The 19,094-nt window shown below is 42.5% G+C and overlaps 1 protein-coding gene across 1 annotated transcript; it reads left to right on the top strand.

Moving 5' to 3' along the window:
* The first annotated feature begins 3,907 nt into the window (after nt 1–3,907).
* Nucleotides 3,908–15,873, top strand: LOC127313470 (mannose-6-phosphate isomerase 1-like). Its single transcript, XM_051343975.2, has 5 exons — nt 3,908–4,253; nt 4,343–4,510; nt 12,401–12,613; nt 14,808–15,074; nt 15,382–15,873. The coding sequence occupies exons 1-5, from the start codon at nt 3,939–3,941 to the stop codon at nt 15,763–15,765; spliced, it is 1,347 nt and encodes a 448-aa protein (XP_051199935.2). The 5' UTR covers nt 3,908–3,938; the 3' UTR covers nt 15,766–15,873.
* The last annotated feature ends 3,221 nt before the right edge of the window (nt 15,874–19,094 follow it).

Raw genomic sequence — 19,094 nt, forward strand, 5'->3', positions numbered from 1 at the left:
AAATTTCCTCTAGTCTCTTCATTTTGAGACATGAATTTTCTATTGATCTTCCAATCTCTCAACATTAAAGATCGTGCGCCTAGCTAACACTAAATATATCATTATAAAGTCGTGAGAAACACTAAATATATCAATATAAAATCATGAGAAATAAAGCCCGAATTTTAACATTCTACGTCAAAACCAAGTAGAACCAACATCACCTAGCAACTTCATGCACAGATCGCACCAACACTTTTTATTTGGGTGTCACTAGAAAGTTCCATTTAAATTAGGTACTTCATGACTTCAAGCACTTCTGTTCATCGTTAAGAGCACCACCCACCGAACACGAAATGAACCACATATTACTAATGGATGACATTCGAAACAAGAGAAAATGATATGGTTGACCCCCGAGACCAGGATAAACCAAAACAATCATGAATCTACATGTGCTGATGGTGCCACCGAAAACCTCATCGGTAGGCCGAAGTGACCTCGCCTAAAGGCAGTAGCCATGACACACAAGAATTTTTATGGCTTTGAATGTTTATATGTGTCATAGCCCCCAAACTCACAAGTAACAACAGCATCATCAACCAGAACGGTAGGTAGCAACATCATCAACCGGCTCCGGTAAGGGAGCGGGAACAACGTCGCGTCGGCGGCTTGTCTAACGACACTAGTGGTCGTTAGGTGGTCCAAGGACCTTGATGTATTTTTATTACTTTTGGGTGCTTTGTACTTCTTGTGAACTTCTACAATATATCTGGATCCTTCTTGCAAAAGTAAATAAATTGCTGACTAGAGTCATATAAAAATATGGAAAACCATACAAAAAAATGTAAGAGGCAAGCATTTTGTTTTTCTTACGACATAAATCAGAGGATCCACCCCACGGTTTAAAACTAGCACTAACTGATGGATTTTGTGAACAACAGAAATTATGTCTGTTGAGAATTTCAATTCTACAAACTTGTTGAGGGGTTAGGAACTCCCATAAGAGGCAAGTCGTAAATGTAAATAAAAACAACAAGTCTGCTTGTATTTGATCTAGCAAGATGTCCGGGTTTCAAACATATAGCAAGGTTCTTCGTTGCTACATCTACATCAGCAGCGAAAATGGCCTTGTGCTTCTCATGCAAATGTTTGTAGCGATCTGGTACCTGATAATGACCAAATGAAAATAAATTAGCAACTTCATGAAACTAATGTAGCTCATATGGATAAACAATGCAGAAGTAAAAATTTGAAAAAAGTATATTGAGTTGCAGCAGAAACAGTTGGAAAAAGCTAAGATATAATAACATGTTGGACCAAAAATGTACAACTGAAGTAGCAACAAAGAATAATATAATGTAGCAGATGTGCAATAATATTGCAGCAACACATGCTAAAAAGGAGCAAAAATGGCATGGGATGTTGAATCAAAAAATAAAGTTCTGAAAAATGTAGCATTCTAGATATATGAAAACAGCAAAACAAAAGTCAATTGCAGCACAAAAAATACCTCAAGTTCCTGGCCTGCTAGGGAAAACAATCCATTCATTCAGAGAAGCTGATGGGTTAACTTCAGGGACATCGATAGGTTCTGATGCAACAACATTGTATGGTGTTTTCGCAAAATCAAGAAACTGCAACCACAAAAACAGATCCATATAGCAGCAGAAAATTATTCATATGTGCTACTGGATAGCAAAAGAAGAACTGCAAAAAAGAGACAAGAAAATATATGCTGCATGGTGGTAAAAAATCTTACCGGACGCCTCCCAAAAACTTTCTTGTTATTCAGACTCAACCTATCAAGGTCGTTTACAACTGCAAACTCAAAGTCACTGCATTTTACATGACAAACTCTTGGTAGGGAGTAGTCCATTACATGATTATTTGGAGGGAACTCGACATGATCCATGTACACAATATGCGACAAAACAGCAAACCAAAGAAAAAGTAAAAGTTAGACACCAAATACAAATAACTAAATAGAAAAGTACATAAAACCCAGTACTGCAAAAAAGGAACCATACCCCAAGAATAGCAAACGGTCCAGAAATTCCAGTACTCAAACTTTGACCCTTCTCCCTTGAAAGCCAAAGGCTTCACCCGCTTCTTGTGCATCTTATTCACTTCTTTCATAGACAAATCCAGGATGTATTCGTCCCACGCATACTCATGAGTTTTGGATGGATCAGACATGCTACCCAAGTAGTCCATGCTGACATGATTGCTGCTCGTTGGGTCGACAAGATTAGCCATGCAGAGAAGGTCCCAGGACCTAACTATACTTTCTTCATCTGTTATATCACATTCTCTAAGGATCTTTATGGTTGTGGGTATATCTGGTCTGGGATTGGAACCTCTGTAGACATCACGAAGATTGCTTTGCTCACTCCTCTTCAAAGGAACAACTGGTTTGCATCCCAAAACTATCCCAAACACCTTGGTGACCATATCTTTTGTAAACACAATCCGATTCTTCCCAACCTTGAACTCACGCAAAGCAGGGGATGTATGCTGGGCAACATAGTCAATTAACTCATTGGGTATGTTGAAAGGCGACACATTCAACAACATCTAAAGGCACTCTTCTGTTCAATGATTTCTCTCTTGTCTGAATCCATCTTGCCAGCAATAGCACGCAAACGCTTCGCAGTAAAACGATCCTTCGAAGTGGACTTCGAAGGCTGCTTCGAGCAAATAATACCCGGCACCTTGGTACCACCCCGCAGAAACCAAACCAAAAAAACATAGACAAGTAAAACACATATCTTAAAAACACAAATGCAGCATACAAAGGAAACCTATAATAGTTAATTTTTTCATAGAAACAATAAAAAATGCAGATAGTGCTAGACAAAAGCATCAAAAACATGGGGATGTATTGGACAGAAACAACATGAACATATATAGCAGCAGACATAGCAGCATAAGTATAAATTGAACAAAAATAGAAGCATATTTTGCTAAACTGTAGCACAACAAGCATAAGTAGAACATGAACAAACAAACAACACAAAATTCATGCAACTGAAAGCAGATTATCCTGCATTTGAAAGCAGGTGAGAACATTGCAACCAAGAAATGTAGCAGATATGTCGAAATTAGCAAACTCATTAGCACACAGTGTAGCAAAAATGTACAAAACGTCCACATAGTAGGCACCTGACAAGAAAATCGATCTCACCTCCATTTTGTTGAAGGCGAGGAAGCACTTATTCCACCGGAGATCGACCTTACAAGACGGTGGAGACAGCTGCTTGAGACCAAATCCTACGGAACACAGATGAACAGCGTCAAGTCTACACGAGAAGGGAGCACGGGAGCAAAATCTCACAGGAAGGGAGCACGGGATGTGAGGAAGGAAATCTCACCGGTATAGGCGTCGCCTAGAGAGGATCTCGTCGACCTGCTACTTACTCCGGCAAGCCTGCGGAGGTCCAGCGTAAGGTAGGGTTTCAAACGGATGGGGTTTACAACGGGAAGAGGAACCACTAAAAGCTGCGAAAAAACTGGGCAAACGACGGGGGACTAACCAGCGGTGGCGCGTACGGCGCGGCGGCGCCGTTCTCCGGCGTCGGCGTCGCCCCGAAATCGCCTCGCCATCGCCACGCGTTGCTCCGCAAGCGAGCAGGACAGGATAGACCCTGAAATAAATGCGAGGGTTCTGTGTCTGGAAACGTCTCCAACGAGGGATGTAGGGAGCGACGTGGAACGCTGTGGATCGCCGATGCAGATGCATCCAACGGCGCTCTAGCCGGAGGACGCGAGAGCGTTCCCCCGGGGGTAAGACAGCATTTTCCATAAAGAATAGTCGCTCAAGTGCGCCCACGCCCAGTCGTCTCCCTACACCCCAATTCTTCCCTCCACCTCTTTAAATTCCGACGATCAGTCTCCCCGCTCAGTTCCATCCCTCCCAAAACCTCACGCCAACTCGCTCAACCGCTCGCCCCTCCGAAATGCAGAACTCACCACTCCCGTCCCCGACTGTTGGGCCAGCGCCCGAGGCGTCGCCGCCGTCGCGGCTGCAGGGAAGGGTGCAGCACTACGAGTGGGGCCACCGCGGCGACGCCTCCCTCGTCGCGCGGCTCTCTGGCGCCGGCGTCGATCAGACCCTCCCCTACGCGGAGCTCTGGATAGGCACCCACCCCTCCGCGCCCTCCACGGTGCTCCCCGGCGGGATGCTTCTCCGCGACTGGCTCGCGCGGAATCCTGGCGCGCTCGGCCCCGACGTCGCAGCGCGCTGGGCCGGCGACCTCCCGTTCCTCTTCAAGGTACTCTCCGTCAGCTCTGCTCGCGCTCTTGCTCATTTCGTCCCGCGCTGAACGCTGTGATCAAGACGCCGTACGTGTCCCTGTTGCAGGTGCTGTCGGTGGCCAAGCCGCTGTCCATCCAGGCGCACCCGGACAAGGGCCTGGCGGAGCTGCTGCACGCGCTGCGCCCGGCCACATACAAGGACGCCAACCACAAGCCGGAGATGGCCATCGCCGTGACCGAGTTCCATGCGCTCTTCGGATTCGCCGGCATCGAGGTCCGTGTTGTTTAACGCTCGCAATGTCACCGGCTCGCACCCATCGTCTTGTCCCCTATCACATGGTTTTCTTTTTCCTTGTTGCACGTTTACATATGAGTATTATCCACGAATTAAAAGAGAGGATCCGGAATCTCGGTAGGAAGTACAGTTTACTTACTAAAACAAATACTACTACGAGTACTCCGATCTGCTACTGCTATGCTAAGAATGAGCCTCTTTAACTTCCACATTCGGAGTCAGCTGGATTAATTATTCTTTCCTTCTACCCAAATGGGGTAGCTGTTAAGACAAAGTAACATGATGAGTTAAAAGTTCGATCATTCATTTCAAGGTTCTATGCATAAATTAGTTAACACGAGGGATCGGATAGACTAGCTAAGATGATGGAAGCCCATCATAGGAAGTTTTTTCTATTGATAAATTAGTTAGCACGAGGGAGGTATAAGGTTTATTTTATTAGTGGCCTTTGCAAAAATTATATGCAGTGATAAATAAATAAATAATCATATGTAATGTTCTTGATGAACAGGTTGTGGAGTAGTTTGAGCTGTCCTAGTAGCGCAATGGTATTTCTAATACTATCAACAAGCGGAACACTAACATTGTTTTCTTTTTGTTTTATTGAGATGACACACTAAAAAAAGTTGCATTCTCCTTTCCTATGTCACTGTGTACTGGCATTCAGATAGTACTTGAGAAAACATTGAGGGCAGCACTATATGATCAGCTCAACTTGAAGCAGGCGAAGTCCTCCTCACTCGAACCCGAGACAGAAGCAAACGGCAGTAGCAGATCAACCAATCGACATTGAGGGCAGCACTATATGATCATCTCGCCAACTTAGGAAAGTCAACCCCCCCCCCCCCCCCCCCCCAACGGCCCCTGCCTTCTCGTCGTAGATCGAAGGGTGTTGTACCGCCAGACGAGACGAGGAGACATTCACCCTGGAACACGGGGAGGTGCCATCTAAGAGACCACTATGGAAGACTAGACCACATAGATCTCCTAGCTGGGAAGAGCACACTAGTGATGCTTACAACTTCAACCAATGACACCCAAGACGGAAAAAGGGGAAACTTGGGAGCATCAAGAGAACACGAAGTTGTAGCGTAGCCGAGTAGAGACGCTTCAACCACACAACCATCTGATCCCTCCAAGCATGGCAGCGCTCACCAACTAACATCGATGGTGCCTCCAATGAGGGAACGACACCCATGGCGCCGACGCCGTCCAATCCGACGGATTTTGAGATTTCACGCGGACGGAGGTAGAGGTGGGGAGATGGGACCTTCGCAGGGTTTCCAAGAAGGCAAACATCGCCCAAAGCGCCGCCGCCATCGTGGTCAGCGGCCAAGGATTTCTCCCGGGCCTGGTTCGCCCCACCGGCTCCCCATCTAGTTTTTGTGCCGAGGGAGGAGAGAACCAAAAGACAAGAACAAAGACTTGAGCGTTGCCATGTCACCCACACGGCCGTGGCACCTGTTAGCAACATCACTGGCTGCATGGTTGACGTCGCCTCTCCGCACATGACCACCGCCTCGTCATCTGAAACCCTCCGCATGCGGAGTAGGATATCCTCGCCGCCAACTTCACTTGCAGGCCGCCGGGCTTGCCCGGAGCCCTTCTGAGGCGGCGGTGAGGGAAGGGGAGCAGGAGGGGGGAGAGAACCCTAGTCGCCCCTATGTGTGCATGAACTCGACTACTTTAGTGAAATCCACCGGAATCTCTGTAGGAAGTGTACATGTCGTCAACTTGAAATATGCAAATCTTTTCTAATAGCACGTGTATCACACGTTCAGACTCGTGTTCGATAAAAAATGGGGGGCATTGCTAAGAGTTGGTTCCTTGATTAATTTAGTTTGGAGTGAGCATGATTCTTTAATTATATCTCTCCATGCTCTGGACAGTGGTTCAGACTCTTATTATGGAAGTCCCGTATCACTGGAAGATATTATGCATTCCCAAAATAATTGTAAGATATTATGGATATTTTCTTGAGCATGAAGACGTGCGCACATGCACCATAACATGCATGGCACAGTCACATCGAAATGTCAACTCATACACATTGGTCATTGTTTTGCCCTCTTATTGGCGAACACTGATTGTTTTCTTCCTGTTTCACTGTTTTTCTTTATAAAATGAAGGCAAAAGATTTGGCTTCTATTAACTAACAAAATAGTTGCCCACCTGTTGCACTGCACATATTTTATACGTATAACATTGGCAAAACATGCGTGCCTGAACCGTCGACTAATTTAGGCTGAAGTGCATTCGAATCTCAACAGGAGGTAGTATAATGTACTTCATTTATACTACCTCCATTTAATACAATAATAATATACACCTTACTATAGTTTTTTTCTTCTGGAGTAATTAAGATGAAGGCTCATCTTTGGGAGGTTTTATGGATAAATCAGACGGTCTATTTAATGACCTTTGCAGAAGTCAAAACAGGAAGTAAAAAATTAGTTTAAAAGTGCCTCAAATATAACCTTTTTTTGTCCGATTGATGTAGACTCAGACGTGGCTCAATCTTAAGGATGGCAATGGATCATGTAAAAAAATAGATGGTAATGGAGAGGGTTTGGACGGATATACCAAAACCAGATCTATACCCAAATCCACCATCCCCTCTCTGCCCGCCCACGAAAGTATCCATGGGCATGGCTCTCGCTCCAAATCCAAATCCGTCGGATATCCGGATATCCATGGGTATCCATGTGTTTACGAACTATGTACATGAACATAACATATTAGAGCATAACAACGATATTTATTAGCATTTCGACAAAATTTCCGTAGCATTTCCACAATAATTATGTGTGCAATGAATAGGACAAGGAGGAAGTGAGACGAGATGCGAGCAAGCCCACCGCCCACTGCCCGGTGCGTCTCCTAGGCGGAGGAGAGCCGGACTGCGTGTTACAATTAGCGGGCTTTTGGTGATTTTGTCCTCAAAAGAGGGCATCTAGGCTAGGTAAAATCCCATATCTCACTGACATGTGAGACCCGCATCCTAGCCGGATATCTATTGGATATCCATGGGGCAAAATCTCTATTCATGCCCGTTCCATGAGTTATTGGATATCCACCCCATAAAATTCGTGGGCATAATCAACCCACCATACCCATGCCTGTTGGGCCGGATATCCATGGATAAAATTCCCATTCTTACTCAATCTGATTCCTAGTTCCTATTCTGCTGAGACAAAAAAAACAATGATGCTTCCGTGATGCATGTGTGAGCCCATGTCGTATGGAAATCATAAGAAAAACGTCGTGTGTATAGCATTACTCTAGTAGTTGCATGTTTAAAGTTCTAAGTTTCAATAGTCTCCTTTACATCAAAGCATCGAGACAGAAAGTTTTAGCATTTTCTGGAAGAAAATTGCACTTTGAGCAATAATAAGTTGAATTGCTCTTAGACTAGTCACATTGCATAGTATCATATAGAAGTATCATGCGTATGATACTACTACATGTTATTATCTCCATAATGCATGGTATCATATAGTAGTATCATAGTCTCGATATATTAATTGTTTTATAGAATCTCAATGCAAATATATGTACAAGATTTACTTGACATTAAATTTTTCTAGTAGTATGTGCTATGATACGGTATCTACCTATGATACTAGTACCCTCGCTCTCATCCTTAATTACACTGCCACATCAGCATTTGGCATGCATGAAATGCATGATACTACCTATGATACTTTCATTGTGGATAGTCTTAAACTACTGTCCGAATGCTATTACAAGGTGGCGTAATTAAGGAGAAATCAGATTTGCTGCAAATTGTTTGTGGTCCCTGGAGCATCGTTATCCGTGTATGTTAACTATTATGTAGTGATCTTTTTTTCAAAAAAAAAAAAACAAAGTCAGACACTGCAATTTTTTAGCTCCGTGGTGATTTGCACTTTGTACTTTCAGATCGAGTGCAAGAGGAAAAGGTTGCACCTGTGGTGGGGCGAATCAAGTTTGCAAGTAGATAAGATATTGGTTATGTCTAAAGATAGGACTAGCATAGAGAACTAACTGAGGTTGGGTGGTTAGAAGGGTGGTTGTACCTTCAGCCTACCATAGTTTAAATACTAGGTTTGACATCTGCGTGCTCATAAAACCGGAATATTCATTCAGGGGGAGGCGGCGTTCCCGTCGACAGCGAGGCATCTGTGGTGACTTCGTCAATTTCAAGATCCAATCCGACAGCTCAGTCTTTCGAAGATGCTCATAGGGGTAGGGTATACGTGTGTGCATTCATATGGTTGAGTGTATGCGCGTATATGTAAGCGTCTGCGTTTGAACTGTGTTTCTCAAAAAACAAAGATAGGACTAGCATAGTCTATGTTGCCCATACCTGCCCATTTGCTCTTGATTTTTCGAAAATGAGACTATGCCCCAGCCTCTACATCGACACGAGGCATTTTGTTACCTCGTTCAAATTTTAAGTCTTATAGAAGATTATGAGTCGCAAAGGATTGATACATGTATCAAGTATCAACCATCCAAAACAAAACAAAACATGTCTACTCGCTCCTTAAATTAAGCTTCTATTTGTTACTACCAGGACCAACCGTGATAGGTTTTTGGACACTAATCATTCATTCCATTGCTAAATCAATGCGGATGTGGTACCTCGGGTGCTGCATTGGCTGCCTTGCCAAGTTGATAAAATACCTAATTGTACTCACTTTGTTGATCTTTATCCTCTAATTGAGAACTGCGGTGGTAGGCACACATGCTCGTGTAACCAGGAGCCCTAGTTCGAAGAATCTTGTTATTTTGATATCATGTTGCTAACTAATTGATGGATAAGCAAGATAGCCCTATCGTAATTTCAAATTCCTGCTACTTATTACTTATTAGAGTCACCCTTCCTTAGACTTGTTATTTTTCTAAGCTAGGGTTCGAAGTTATGAGAGCCCCAAAATAGTCCAGAGTCTACTATGGGTGCCAACCCAAGAAAAAGTTTTAGACTTTTGTGTGTGTGTGTGTGTGGGTGGGGGGGGGGGGGGGGGGGGTTGTCCAGACGATGATATGAGAGTCACGTGTAGCCAATCCCATGAATTGTGCCGTAGAAGCTGAGGCTGTCGAGCAAAGGCCACTGGAATTGTGGTTCTAGGATATCTCGGTCAGGGTTATGGGTATAAGATCAATGTATCGTGGCTTCCTCCAGAGGGTGATTGAGTTCATCAAGCTGGATAACAGAGATCTTCTCGAGGTGAAGGTCAAGCATCCAAGTTTCATGGTCTACGCTAGCGTCACTGTCTTGTTCTTGCAGAGGGAGGAGGCGTATAGCAGAGGCACCGATAACTACAGTGGTGTCTCCTTAAGCCAATGTGACTTCTAAAATTTTGAAGTGCATCCATATCCGATTGTGATTGTAGTGCAAGTGTCAAAGAGTTGATGGTCCATGTCGTCACAAGGTGTGGAGAGTCCCACTAGAGGCTTGTGCGGTGACTTCTGGTGGCGCCAAATTAAGCCAACTCAGCCGAAGCCCCCTCGAAAAAATGTCCATAATTTCTAGAACCCCCAGATTTTTGGAGAGATGGACGCGAGCCCGGTTGGCCTTGCATTTCACACCTGTAACATCTTCTTTACCTGCCCCGAAGGAAGATTTTGCACCTTTCATTGAAGGCCTAATGGAACTTATACTTACTCGGAGAGCCATAAACAGGTGGGTTTGGTATGATGGCTGTGTAGATTTGATAGGGTCGACCTCCCTGCCACAACGATGTATCACCCTTTATAAGCCGATACCTTGTTAGAAGTTTTTTTTTTCATATTAGCTTGAATACCCACCCTTTTGCCAATGGAGATCTGTAGGCCCAATTATTTGATTGGGAACTCGACTTTGGAAGCGTGAAAATCATGAAAAAATAAAGTCGATACATCAAGGTTCTCACACCTGATAGGCGTGATGAAGCTCGTGGGAATATTGGTGCATAATCCAGCAACCTGGCGAAAGGTGGATGACGTGGGCTAGGTTCTTGATGCCCTCCCTCATCGGCCAAAGGAAAATGATTGTGCCATCAACATACATGGATATTATGATGTTGTAGTATCTTGCCGGTAGTAGAATGAGGATGCTTGCCTCGGTAACTAGGTGAAGGAGCCGCTACAGGGGTCGATAGACAAGTCAAAGACAAAGGAAGACATCAAGTCTCCTTATGTTGAAGTCCTCTGCATGGATAATTAGGGGATTAGGGATGTCATTAAGGGAGTTGCTTTGGCAATATCAAGCCTGACCACAAGACGCGAATTATTGGGATGAATGCGTATTCTTACCCTTGATGTATATTGAGTTTCATGGAGGATCCTAGTTTTGATGATGGTACTCTGGCTTTCAGAGACAGGGCATTAATTCATTTCAGGGCGAAGCCTCATTGCTAAGGCTTTGGAGGATCTTGGTCACAACATGGATGAGGTTGGTGGGTTTGTAATCTTTCATGCCACCATCTTTTTGTGTGATACTTAAGGGCGACGACAGCAATTTTGATGATGAGAAAATTGTGTGTTTTCCTGTCGTGAAGGCAATCACCCCACACATAAGGTCATGGGAGATAATGTCCCAACAATATGAGAAGAAAACACTAGTGAAGCCCGTCTGAGCCTAAAGCCTTTTCTTTTTACAATTTTCCAATCTCCGCTTAGATCTCTACATTGGTGGCATGATCATGTAGGTGGGCCAGATTGGAGGCCCTACACACACTGAGCCTCTCAATGGAAGTCTAGGGCTTAGCCTACTGGTGTCCCATGAAGTCCGAAAACTGATTGACGATGGTTGTTTCTTTGGTTGCATCGCAGGCGACATAGACAAATGCAACCAATTACTTCGAGATGTGGTTCTAGCTCCTTCTAGCATTAGCACCGAGGTAAAAGTGGCACTACTTGGATCTTTGCAAAACCGCCAGAGTAATAACCCTTCTTTTGAATTTGAGACGAAGCTTGGTACAAGAGGGGAGAGAGCCCTAAGGTATTGAGCCATGTCGTTTTGCAAAATGATTTCGAGACCCAACGTGAGATGGAACTTTGCCACATAGAAAATGTTTTTTCGTTAGGCTCGCAACCACATGGATATGAGTAGTAGGCATGTCGATCCAGAAGTTCGCGAATCTAAAATACTTAGGCTTTGGAGGGCCTACTGGGTTGGAGTGCAAGAGTAGACACTGATCTGATAGAGATAATGAATGATAGAGGATTCATAGTGTGGTCATCGAAGGAGATAATGACAGAGTAGTCGGCGGGTGCGTGGCCTCAGGGCCCATGTGGGTGCTGGAGCGGCGGTTCACGTGTGGTACGGTGTCATCTATAGCCGCTTGCATTCTCTCGGGACCAACATATGTGTGTCGCTGATGTACCATTTTTGCTCGGTTTTCTGTACATAACCAGGCAACTATCTTCTTAATCAATGGAACGGGCAAATCTTTTGTCTCAAGTTTTTTTTAAACAGTGTGGTTATCGAAGGAGACATCCCAGGCATAGTTGTAGGAAACTATGTCCAGTCTAATAAAGGTGTGGTTTTCTTGGTCATTGCTCCTCGTGAATTTCCTCAAAGCTTTATTTTTGGTTTACATTTATTTTTTCTCTGCAATTTTTTTTCTAAAATGGGGAAGCCCCTGCTTTTGCATCAATTGATGCATACGACCCAGCAACCGTCGGCATAGGGGTGATATGGCGGTAAAATATGAGATTACTTGACGGGGTAATTTAGTATCACAAATGCATAACTAGGAGGTAAAAGGTGAGATTAATCTTTAATTGAAGTAATGGAGTTCTTTTGTTTGAAAAGGAATGGAGGTTTTATTTGCAGTTCTGTGTTTTAGATATCTTATACCTTTACTTGTAAAGTAACATGCTATTTATACCATTTTGAAGGAGCTCAAGGATGTTATAAGGACTGTACCTGAAGTTGTAGGGTTAATTGGACGTGAAGATGCAAAGAAGCTTATAAATTTTAAAGGATATCATGGGGGTAATGACGTAAGATCCCTTCTGCGATCGGCGTTCACTAAGCTAATGGCATCAAGTAAAGAAGCAGCTTCTGAAGCAATTAATAAATTGAAGTACCGCCTCAATGATTCGAGCAAGGTAAAATATTTATTAATTTAGAATTATGGGGGGCATTTATATTTTTGTGGCATTAACTTGTCAAAACTTTTCTTTAATTATCATGTGCACCTACGAAATACGGATAATTCTAGAGCTATTGTATCTATATCGGGTAGTGTGATATGGAATTGTCTTCAATATGTTCCCGATATGTAGGGATGACACCCATAGGGTTTGGTTACTAGTGGAGACACCCCATACCCTAACCCGTCGGTCCTGAGCTTACCCATGAACCGTACCCATATTTGTCGACGGGTATAACTTTTTTCCATACTCGTCACCGTCCAAGGTAAATGGGTAACCATGTGTTAGAATATCCATGCAGGTTTGCAACACATGTACTTGAGAAGCAAATAGTAAAAAACATCAACATATTATCATAATTTATAAGCGACATCATATTATAAACAACAACACATCAGGAAAATCATGCACTCTCATAAGTATCAACATATAGTCATAAACAACAACACAAGGTCGTGAAACAGAAACACACATAGTCATACCCTTTAAATTCTCAACCTCACAAAAACTATAGATGTAATTCAACCGACATGATGCCATAAAATAAGCATTATAAAAAAGGTTTGGCACTATAATCAGTACAAGTATATGGGTACGCGGATATGGGTTACATGGTTTCATACCTGTACTCACTCTACATGATGGGTTTAAAATTTCCCCAATTACGTACTCAGTATTTCCACAACCCCTTACCCTAATAGGGTTTTTACCTGCAGGGTACACGGGTCGTGGGAAACCGGTTCCATCCCTACCGATGCAAATCTGGTTTTGCCCGGATTTATATGGATGTGTGCATTAGTCGATGCAGATGCTTTGGGTTATCCTCCTTACAAATATATTAGTACAGATAATTTGAGCACCTAGATCAGTAGCTAAATACCCGTATGTTGCGATGGAATAAAGTAATGTACAAGAGAATTAATAATATGATGGATTCATACCATGTCATAACAAATGCTAGCGTTTAAGATGCATGTAACTCCCTTGACCACTCCTGGCTCTAATATATCTTCCTTTTCCACCATCACTTTGTAAGAAGATAAGGATGTTCTTCCTTCCTCTAGCTCAATAATTGCCTCTACATCTAGCTAAGTTGATACTCCGGCATCGCACACCACATATATGTCTTCTTAAAAACTCTAGTGAATCTTCATTATTGGATGTAGTGGATGGAGCCTCAAAAGTAAGGCTAGTGAACTTTGACAACATCTGGTTTCCTTCCTCGCCACACACATTCTCCATCATTTTGATGTGGTGCTTTAGTATTGATAAGGATAATGAGAGGGATGGGCTTGGGCGATATTTAACGGCAATGATGACAAGCTTCGCCTCTCGGTATCCCCAACAGCGAAGCCTACTGTTTCATTTTCTCCGTATACTCCATCCGAGCATAGTAACACATTTCCGTTGCTATGGAGTCGGAGCTTCCTTGTTCTTCGAGGTCTTCTATTGGGCGGCGTACGATGACCTGCAAGGGGCGCTCCAGGTGAAGTTCTCCTTCGGTGCGGGTCTTACGCATCCCCTCTCCGGAGCTCGTCATCCAAGTTGGAGCTGCTTTCCCCTACACGAGGAGCCATCTATTTGGCATAGGCCGGCTTGAGCCTCGCGGTGCCGCTTCGGCATGGTCTTTCAGATGCGGAGTGATGACGATGACGCTGATGAGCAACCTCGACGACGATCTTCGCCTCGGTGGTGTTTGTGCAGCTTCGGTGGGTTGTGTGTGCCCATGCGACAGTTGTGTTCCATGACGGCCGGCATTGGTGTTTGTGCCGGTTTTTCCATTAATTAACCGGCCACCTATTCTTCTCTATTAATGAAAATGGCAAGTCTTGCCTCGTTTTTAAAAAAAAAATAGTAGATTTATGGATGAAATTTTAAGAACTGTTAGGTGGAAGCATAGCAAGCAACTAGAAAAATCATACTTTAGTTTAAGATTCACATAGCTAGAGGAATACACTTTTTTGTATTATGCTTACTATATGAAATTATCCTTGACGAATAATCAATTAGCCAAAAAAAGGTTTTTTCTTCCTGCGAAGAATAGGTGCTTCACTATTATTAATATAATTTTGTACTTGAAAAATTATATTAATGGAACATGGCATTTGTTAAGTCTTGACAATATGCTTTTACTAATGATGATGTTCAGATTCGAACCTTAACAAAGAAAGAAGAACTGGTTTTATCTCTGGAGAGACAATATCCAGAAGATGTCGGTGTTCTAGCAGCACTTTTCTTCAACTATGTGAAGCTCAGTCCTGGTGAAGCAATTTATATTGGTGCCAATGAACCACATGCATACTTGTCTGGGGAATGCATTGAATGTATGGCTACTTCAGACAATGTTGTCCGTGCTGGTTTGACACCTAAATATAGAGATGTGCAAACACTTTGCTCTATGCTAACATACAAACAGGTGAGTTGCACGGTTACTGGTCCTTATTTTGATATTTCAAATTTACCAGTAAGCATGTAATTATCCATCGGCTTTACTTTTGGTTTAAAATTGTGTCGGTCATTGACTGTGATCGTTGGAGCTTAATTAGATGAGCTACAACAATGATCTCCTTTATAACTTCTAATTATCTTGATTTGGGTCATAGGGTGCATGTTCAAGTATAAGAAGTTAAGATCCCAGTGTAGCCATGCTACTTACCAGTCTAATATATCGCTCGAGCTCTGATTCTCAAGCTTGCCGTGATCATTGAGCCTTCTGTATGCAGATTTTCCCTGAAATACTGCAAGGGGTACCCGTGCAGCCATACGTGCGACGCTACAGCCCCCCGTCTGATGAGTTTGAGGTTGACTGTTGCTTTGTACCTCCAGGTGAAGTCGTTGTTATATCCTCAGCACCGAGTTTGTCCATCTTCCTTGTCTTGACTGGGGAGGGTGACATTCAGGTAGACTCAATGTTACATGGAGAGAAGGCAAAGGAAGGTGATGTTTTCTTCGTACCCTCGAATACTGAAGTTAAGCTCTCTGCTTGTGTCCATGCATCCATGCAGCTTTACAGAGCTGGAGTGAGCAGCAATCCTTGTATGTCTGTAACTCTGATGTTGCAAGCGAAGAGGTCCCAGTTGGAAAGTATATATGAAATTACTAGTTAGTTAAAAGGGCTGTGATGTATATCGTACATGTCCACAAAAGAATAAACCGGTTCCTTGAATGAGGCCAGGTCTTGCACATGCACTCAGCAAAAATAATGGAGTTAGTGAGTAATAATACATATCAGACATTCTTTTACCTTGTAATTCAGAACTAAAATGTAATTTGTACAACATCCAGTTCAGAAGATAATACAAAGATACAAATCTAAGAATAATGCATCGTTTTGTTGGCTACTAGGCCTGGGCAAAAAAATTCTTCTGTCATCTTTGTTTACATCCTTTTCAGAGACAGGGTCATTAATTCATTTCAGGGCGAAGCCTCATTGCTAAGGCTTTGGAGATGATCTTGGTCACAACATGGATGAGGTTGGTGGGTTTGTAATCTTTCATGCCACCATCTTTTTGTGTGATACTTAAGGGCGACGACAGCAATTTTGATGATGAGGAAATTGTGTGTTTTCCTGTCGTGAAGGCAATCACCCCACACATAAGGTCATGGGAGATAATGTCCCAACAATATGAGAAGAAAACACTAGTGAAGCCCGTCTGAGCCTAAAGCCTTTTCTTTTTACAATTTTCCAATCTCCGCTTAGATCTCTACATTGGTGGCATGATCATGTAGGTGGGCCAGATTGGAGGCCCTACACACACTGAGCCTCTCAATGGAAGTCTAGGGCTTAGCCTACTGGTGTCCCATGAAGTCCGAAAACTGATTGACGATGGTTGTTTCTTTGGTTGCATCGCAGGCGACATAGACATTGGCAACCAATTACTTCGAGATGTGGTTCTAGCTCCTTCTAGCATTAGCACCGAGGTAAAAGTGGCACGACTTAGTGTGGATTGATGAAGCCGCCCTGTAAGAAATTTAGGTTTGCACTCTGTTAAACACAACATCGTTTTGATAATTTCATATTGCTCAAACTAAAGCACAAACTCCCTGGTGAATTTGAGCCTTCGTTTTCTTATGAACCACATTAAGCTAAATCCCAAACATATTTGCTACTTTAGCTGGAGGAGGGATATTATAAGTAAAGTGAACTACTCTGAGAAACTAGATGGACAAAAGAGCATAAAATAAATAGGAGGTCAATAGTTTCCTAAGAACCACAAAACACACGTTTAGTACACCCATTTCAACATCATTTTACAAGATTATATTTAATAAGAAGCACTTTTCTAATGAGGAACCAAATAAAAATCTTTATTTTCAGCGGTACCTTAATTCTCCACATGTATTTTTTAAGAAAGACTGTATGCACATTCATATAATCAGCATACATGGACTTGACCGAGAAAACACCAGTTATAGTCAAGCGCCACTAACACTATCTAGTTCATCTGTAAGAGGTACTCCCATTAGTCTTCGTACGAGGCCTATCCATATTTCCCATTTATCATCTGTTAGAACACGTGTGAATCCTATATTCAACGGCCTGTTACTTAAGACATCTCCAACTAAGATGTCTTTATGTCTAATAATATTATAGAGGGCCGGATATTGAGATGATAATGGTGAATCACCAAGCCAAGTATCTTCTAAAAAACGAGTTCTCATGTCATTACCCACAACAAACGATTCTCGCTAAAAGAAATCATCTTTAATCCCCGTAAGCCCCTTCCATAAGGGAGAATCGGTTGGTTTGGCTTGCACTTGCTAGAGAGTTTTGCCGCGTAGGTACTTGTTGTGTAGCAATTCTTGTCACACTCCTTCCTCGGGAAGAAGTTTAAATAGCCACTTGCTATGTAAACATCTATTTTTTATATCAAGTACCTCGATACCTAGATCCCGTTGGTCCTTTGGCCTACAAATAATGTTTCACTTTGTTGGTCTATACTTCCTTTTCAGATCATCACTTTGCCAGAAGAAGTGTGACCTATAGAAATCCGATTTTTTCTGTACCCCTTTGTGTATCTCAAAGAAATACAATAGGAACATTGGCATACTAGTTAGAACAGAATTTATTAAGACAAGACGGACTCCGTATGAGAGCATTTTGCCTAACCATGATGCAAGTTTTTGTACAAAACGATCCTCCACTGGCTTCCATTCCTTACTAAGTAGTTTCCTATAATGAATAGGGATCCCTAAATATTTGGAAGGTAAAGCACCAAATTCGCACCCAAAGATGCTTATGTAGTCATTCTCTACGTCCTTAGCCTTACCGAAACAAAATATCTCGCTCTTGTGAAAATTTATTTTCAAACCAGATAGTTGTTCAAAAAAGCATAAAATTAATTTCATGTTTACGGCCTTCGCTAAGTCATGTTCCATAAACAAGATACTAGCATCCGCATATTGCAGAATTGAAATGCCACCATTAACTAGGTGGGGCACTAAACCACCAACCCGACCATCTTCCTTTGCCCTTGCAATAAGGATGGCTAGCATATCAACGACGATATTATCGGAGATAGTGGATCCCCTTTCCAAAGACCCTTCAACGTTTAAAAATAATGTCCAATATCATCCTTAACTTTAATACATATGCTCCCACCCTGAATAAACCTAGCTACCCATTGACACCACTGAGGTGGAAATCCCTTCATACGCAAGGCTTGTTGAAGGAATGACCATTTAATTTTATTGTATGACTTTTTAAAAAGGACCCCATCCATTTTATTCCTTTCAATTTCATGGATAGTTTCATGGAGAATAACTACCCCCTCTAGGAAATTTCTTCCTGGTATGAAAGCTTATTGAATAGGTCGCACTACTTTATGCATAATCATAGTTGCTCTATTAGTTCCAACTTTAGTGAAAACTTTGAAACTAACATTCATAGACAAATGGGTCTATATTGTTCAATTCTACTCTCATATTTCTTCTTAGGTAATAATGTTATAACACCAAAATTCAACTTATATAATGGCAACTCCCCATTTGCAACTGCGTGAACAATGCCATCATATCATTTTTATTAACGTCCCAAAACTTTTGGTAAAACTCCGTAGCCTGGAGTTTTATTGTGTTCTATTTGAGAGATCGCTTCAAACACCTCATCTTCTGTAAAAGATGATGTGAGAATTACCCTCTCCTCCTCATTGAGTTGTGAGATATCATGAGTGACTTCTTCTCCCATGCTGATACAATTAGGTACCAGCGCACCAAATAATTGTTTGTAGTATTCAGTTATGAAGACTTTGAGGTTCTCTTGACCTACTATAGTCCCCTCGTTTTGATCAAGCTGAAAGATCTTTTTCTTTCGATGCTTTCCATAGCAATAAGTGAAAATAATTCGTATTATTCTCCCCTTTTTGAATATGTTTAACTTTAGCGATTGAGCCCACTTGGTCTCTTCATCTCGCCTTAGAGGTGTAAGTTCAGCTTT

Source organism: Lolium perenne, chromosome 7 (assembly GCF_019359855.2).
Source record: "Lolium perenne isolate Kyuss_39 chromosome 7, Kyuss_2.0, whole genome shotgun sequence".
Lineage (NCBI taxonomy): Eukaryota > Viridiplantae > Streptophyta > Magnoliopsida > Poales > Poaceae > Lolium > Lolium perenne.

Excerpts from the sequence above, each read along its gene's own strand:
- LOC127313470 (XM_051343975.2), top strand. The coding sequence starts at position 3,939 with ATGCAGAACTCACCACTCCCGTCCCCGACTGTTGGGCCAGCGCCCGAG. Across the intron at positions 12,614-14,807 it reads GCCTCAATGATTCGAGCAAG|ATTCGAACCTTAACAAAGAA; the intron begins GTAAAATATTTA and ends GATGATGTTCAG. Across the intron at positions 15,075-15,381 it reads CTATGCTAACATACAAACAG|ATTTTCCCTGAAATACTGCA; the intron begins GTGAGTTGCACG and ends TTCTGTATGCAG.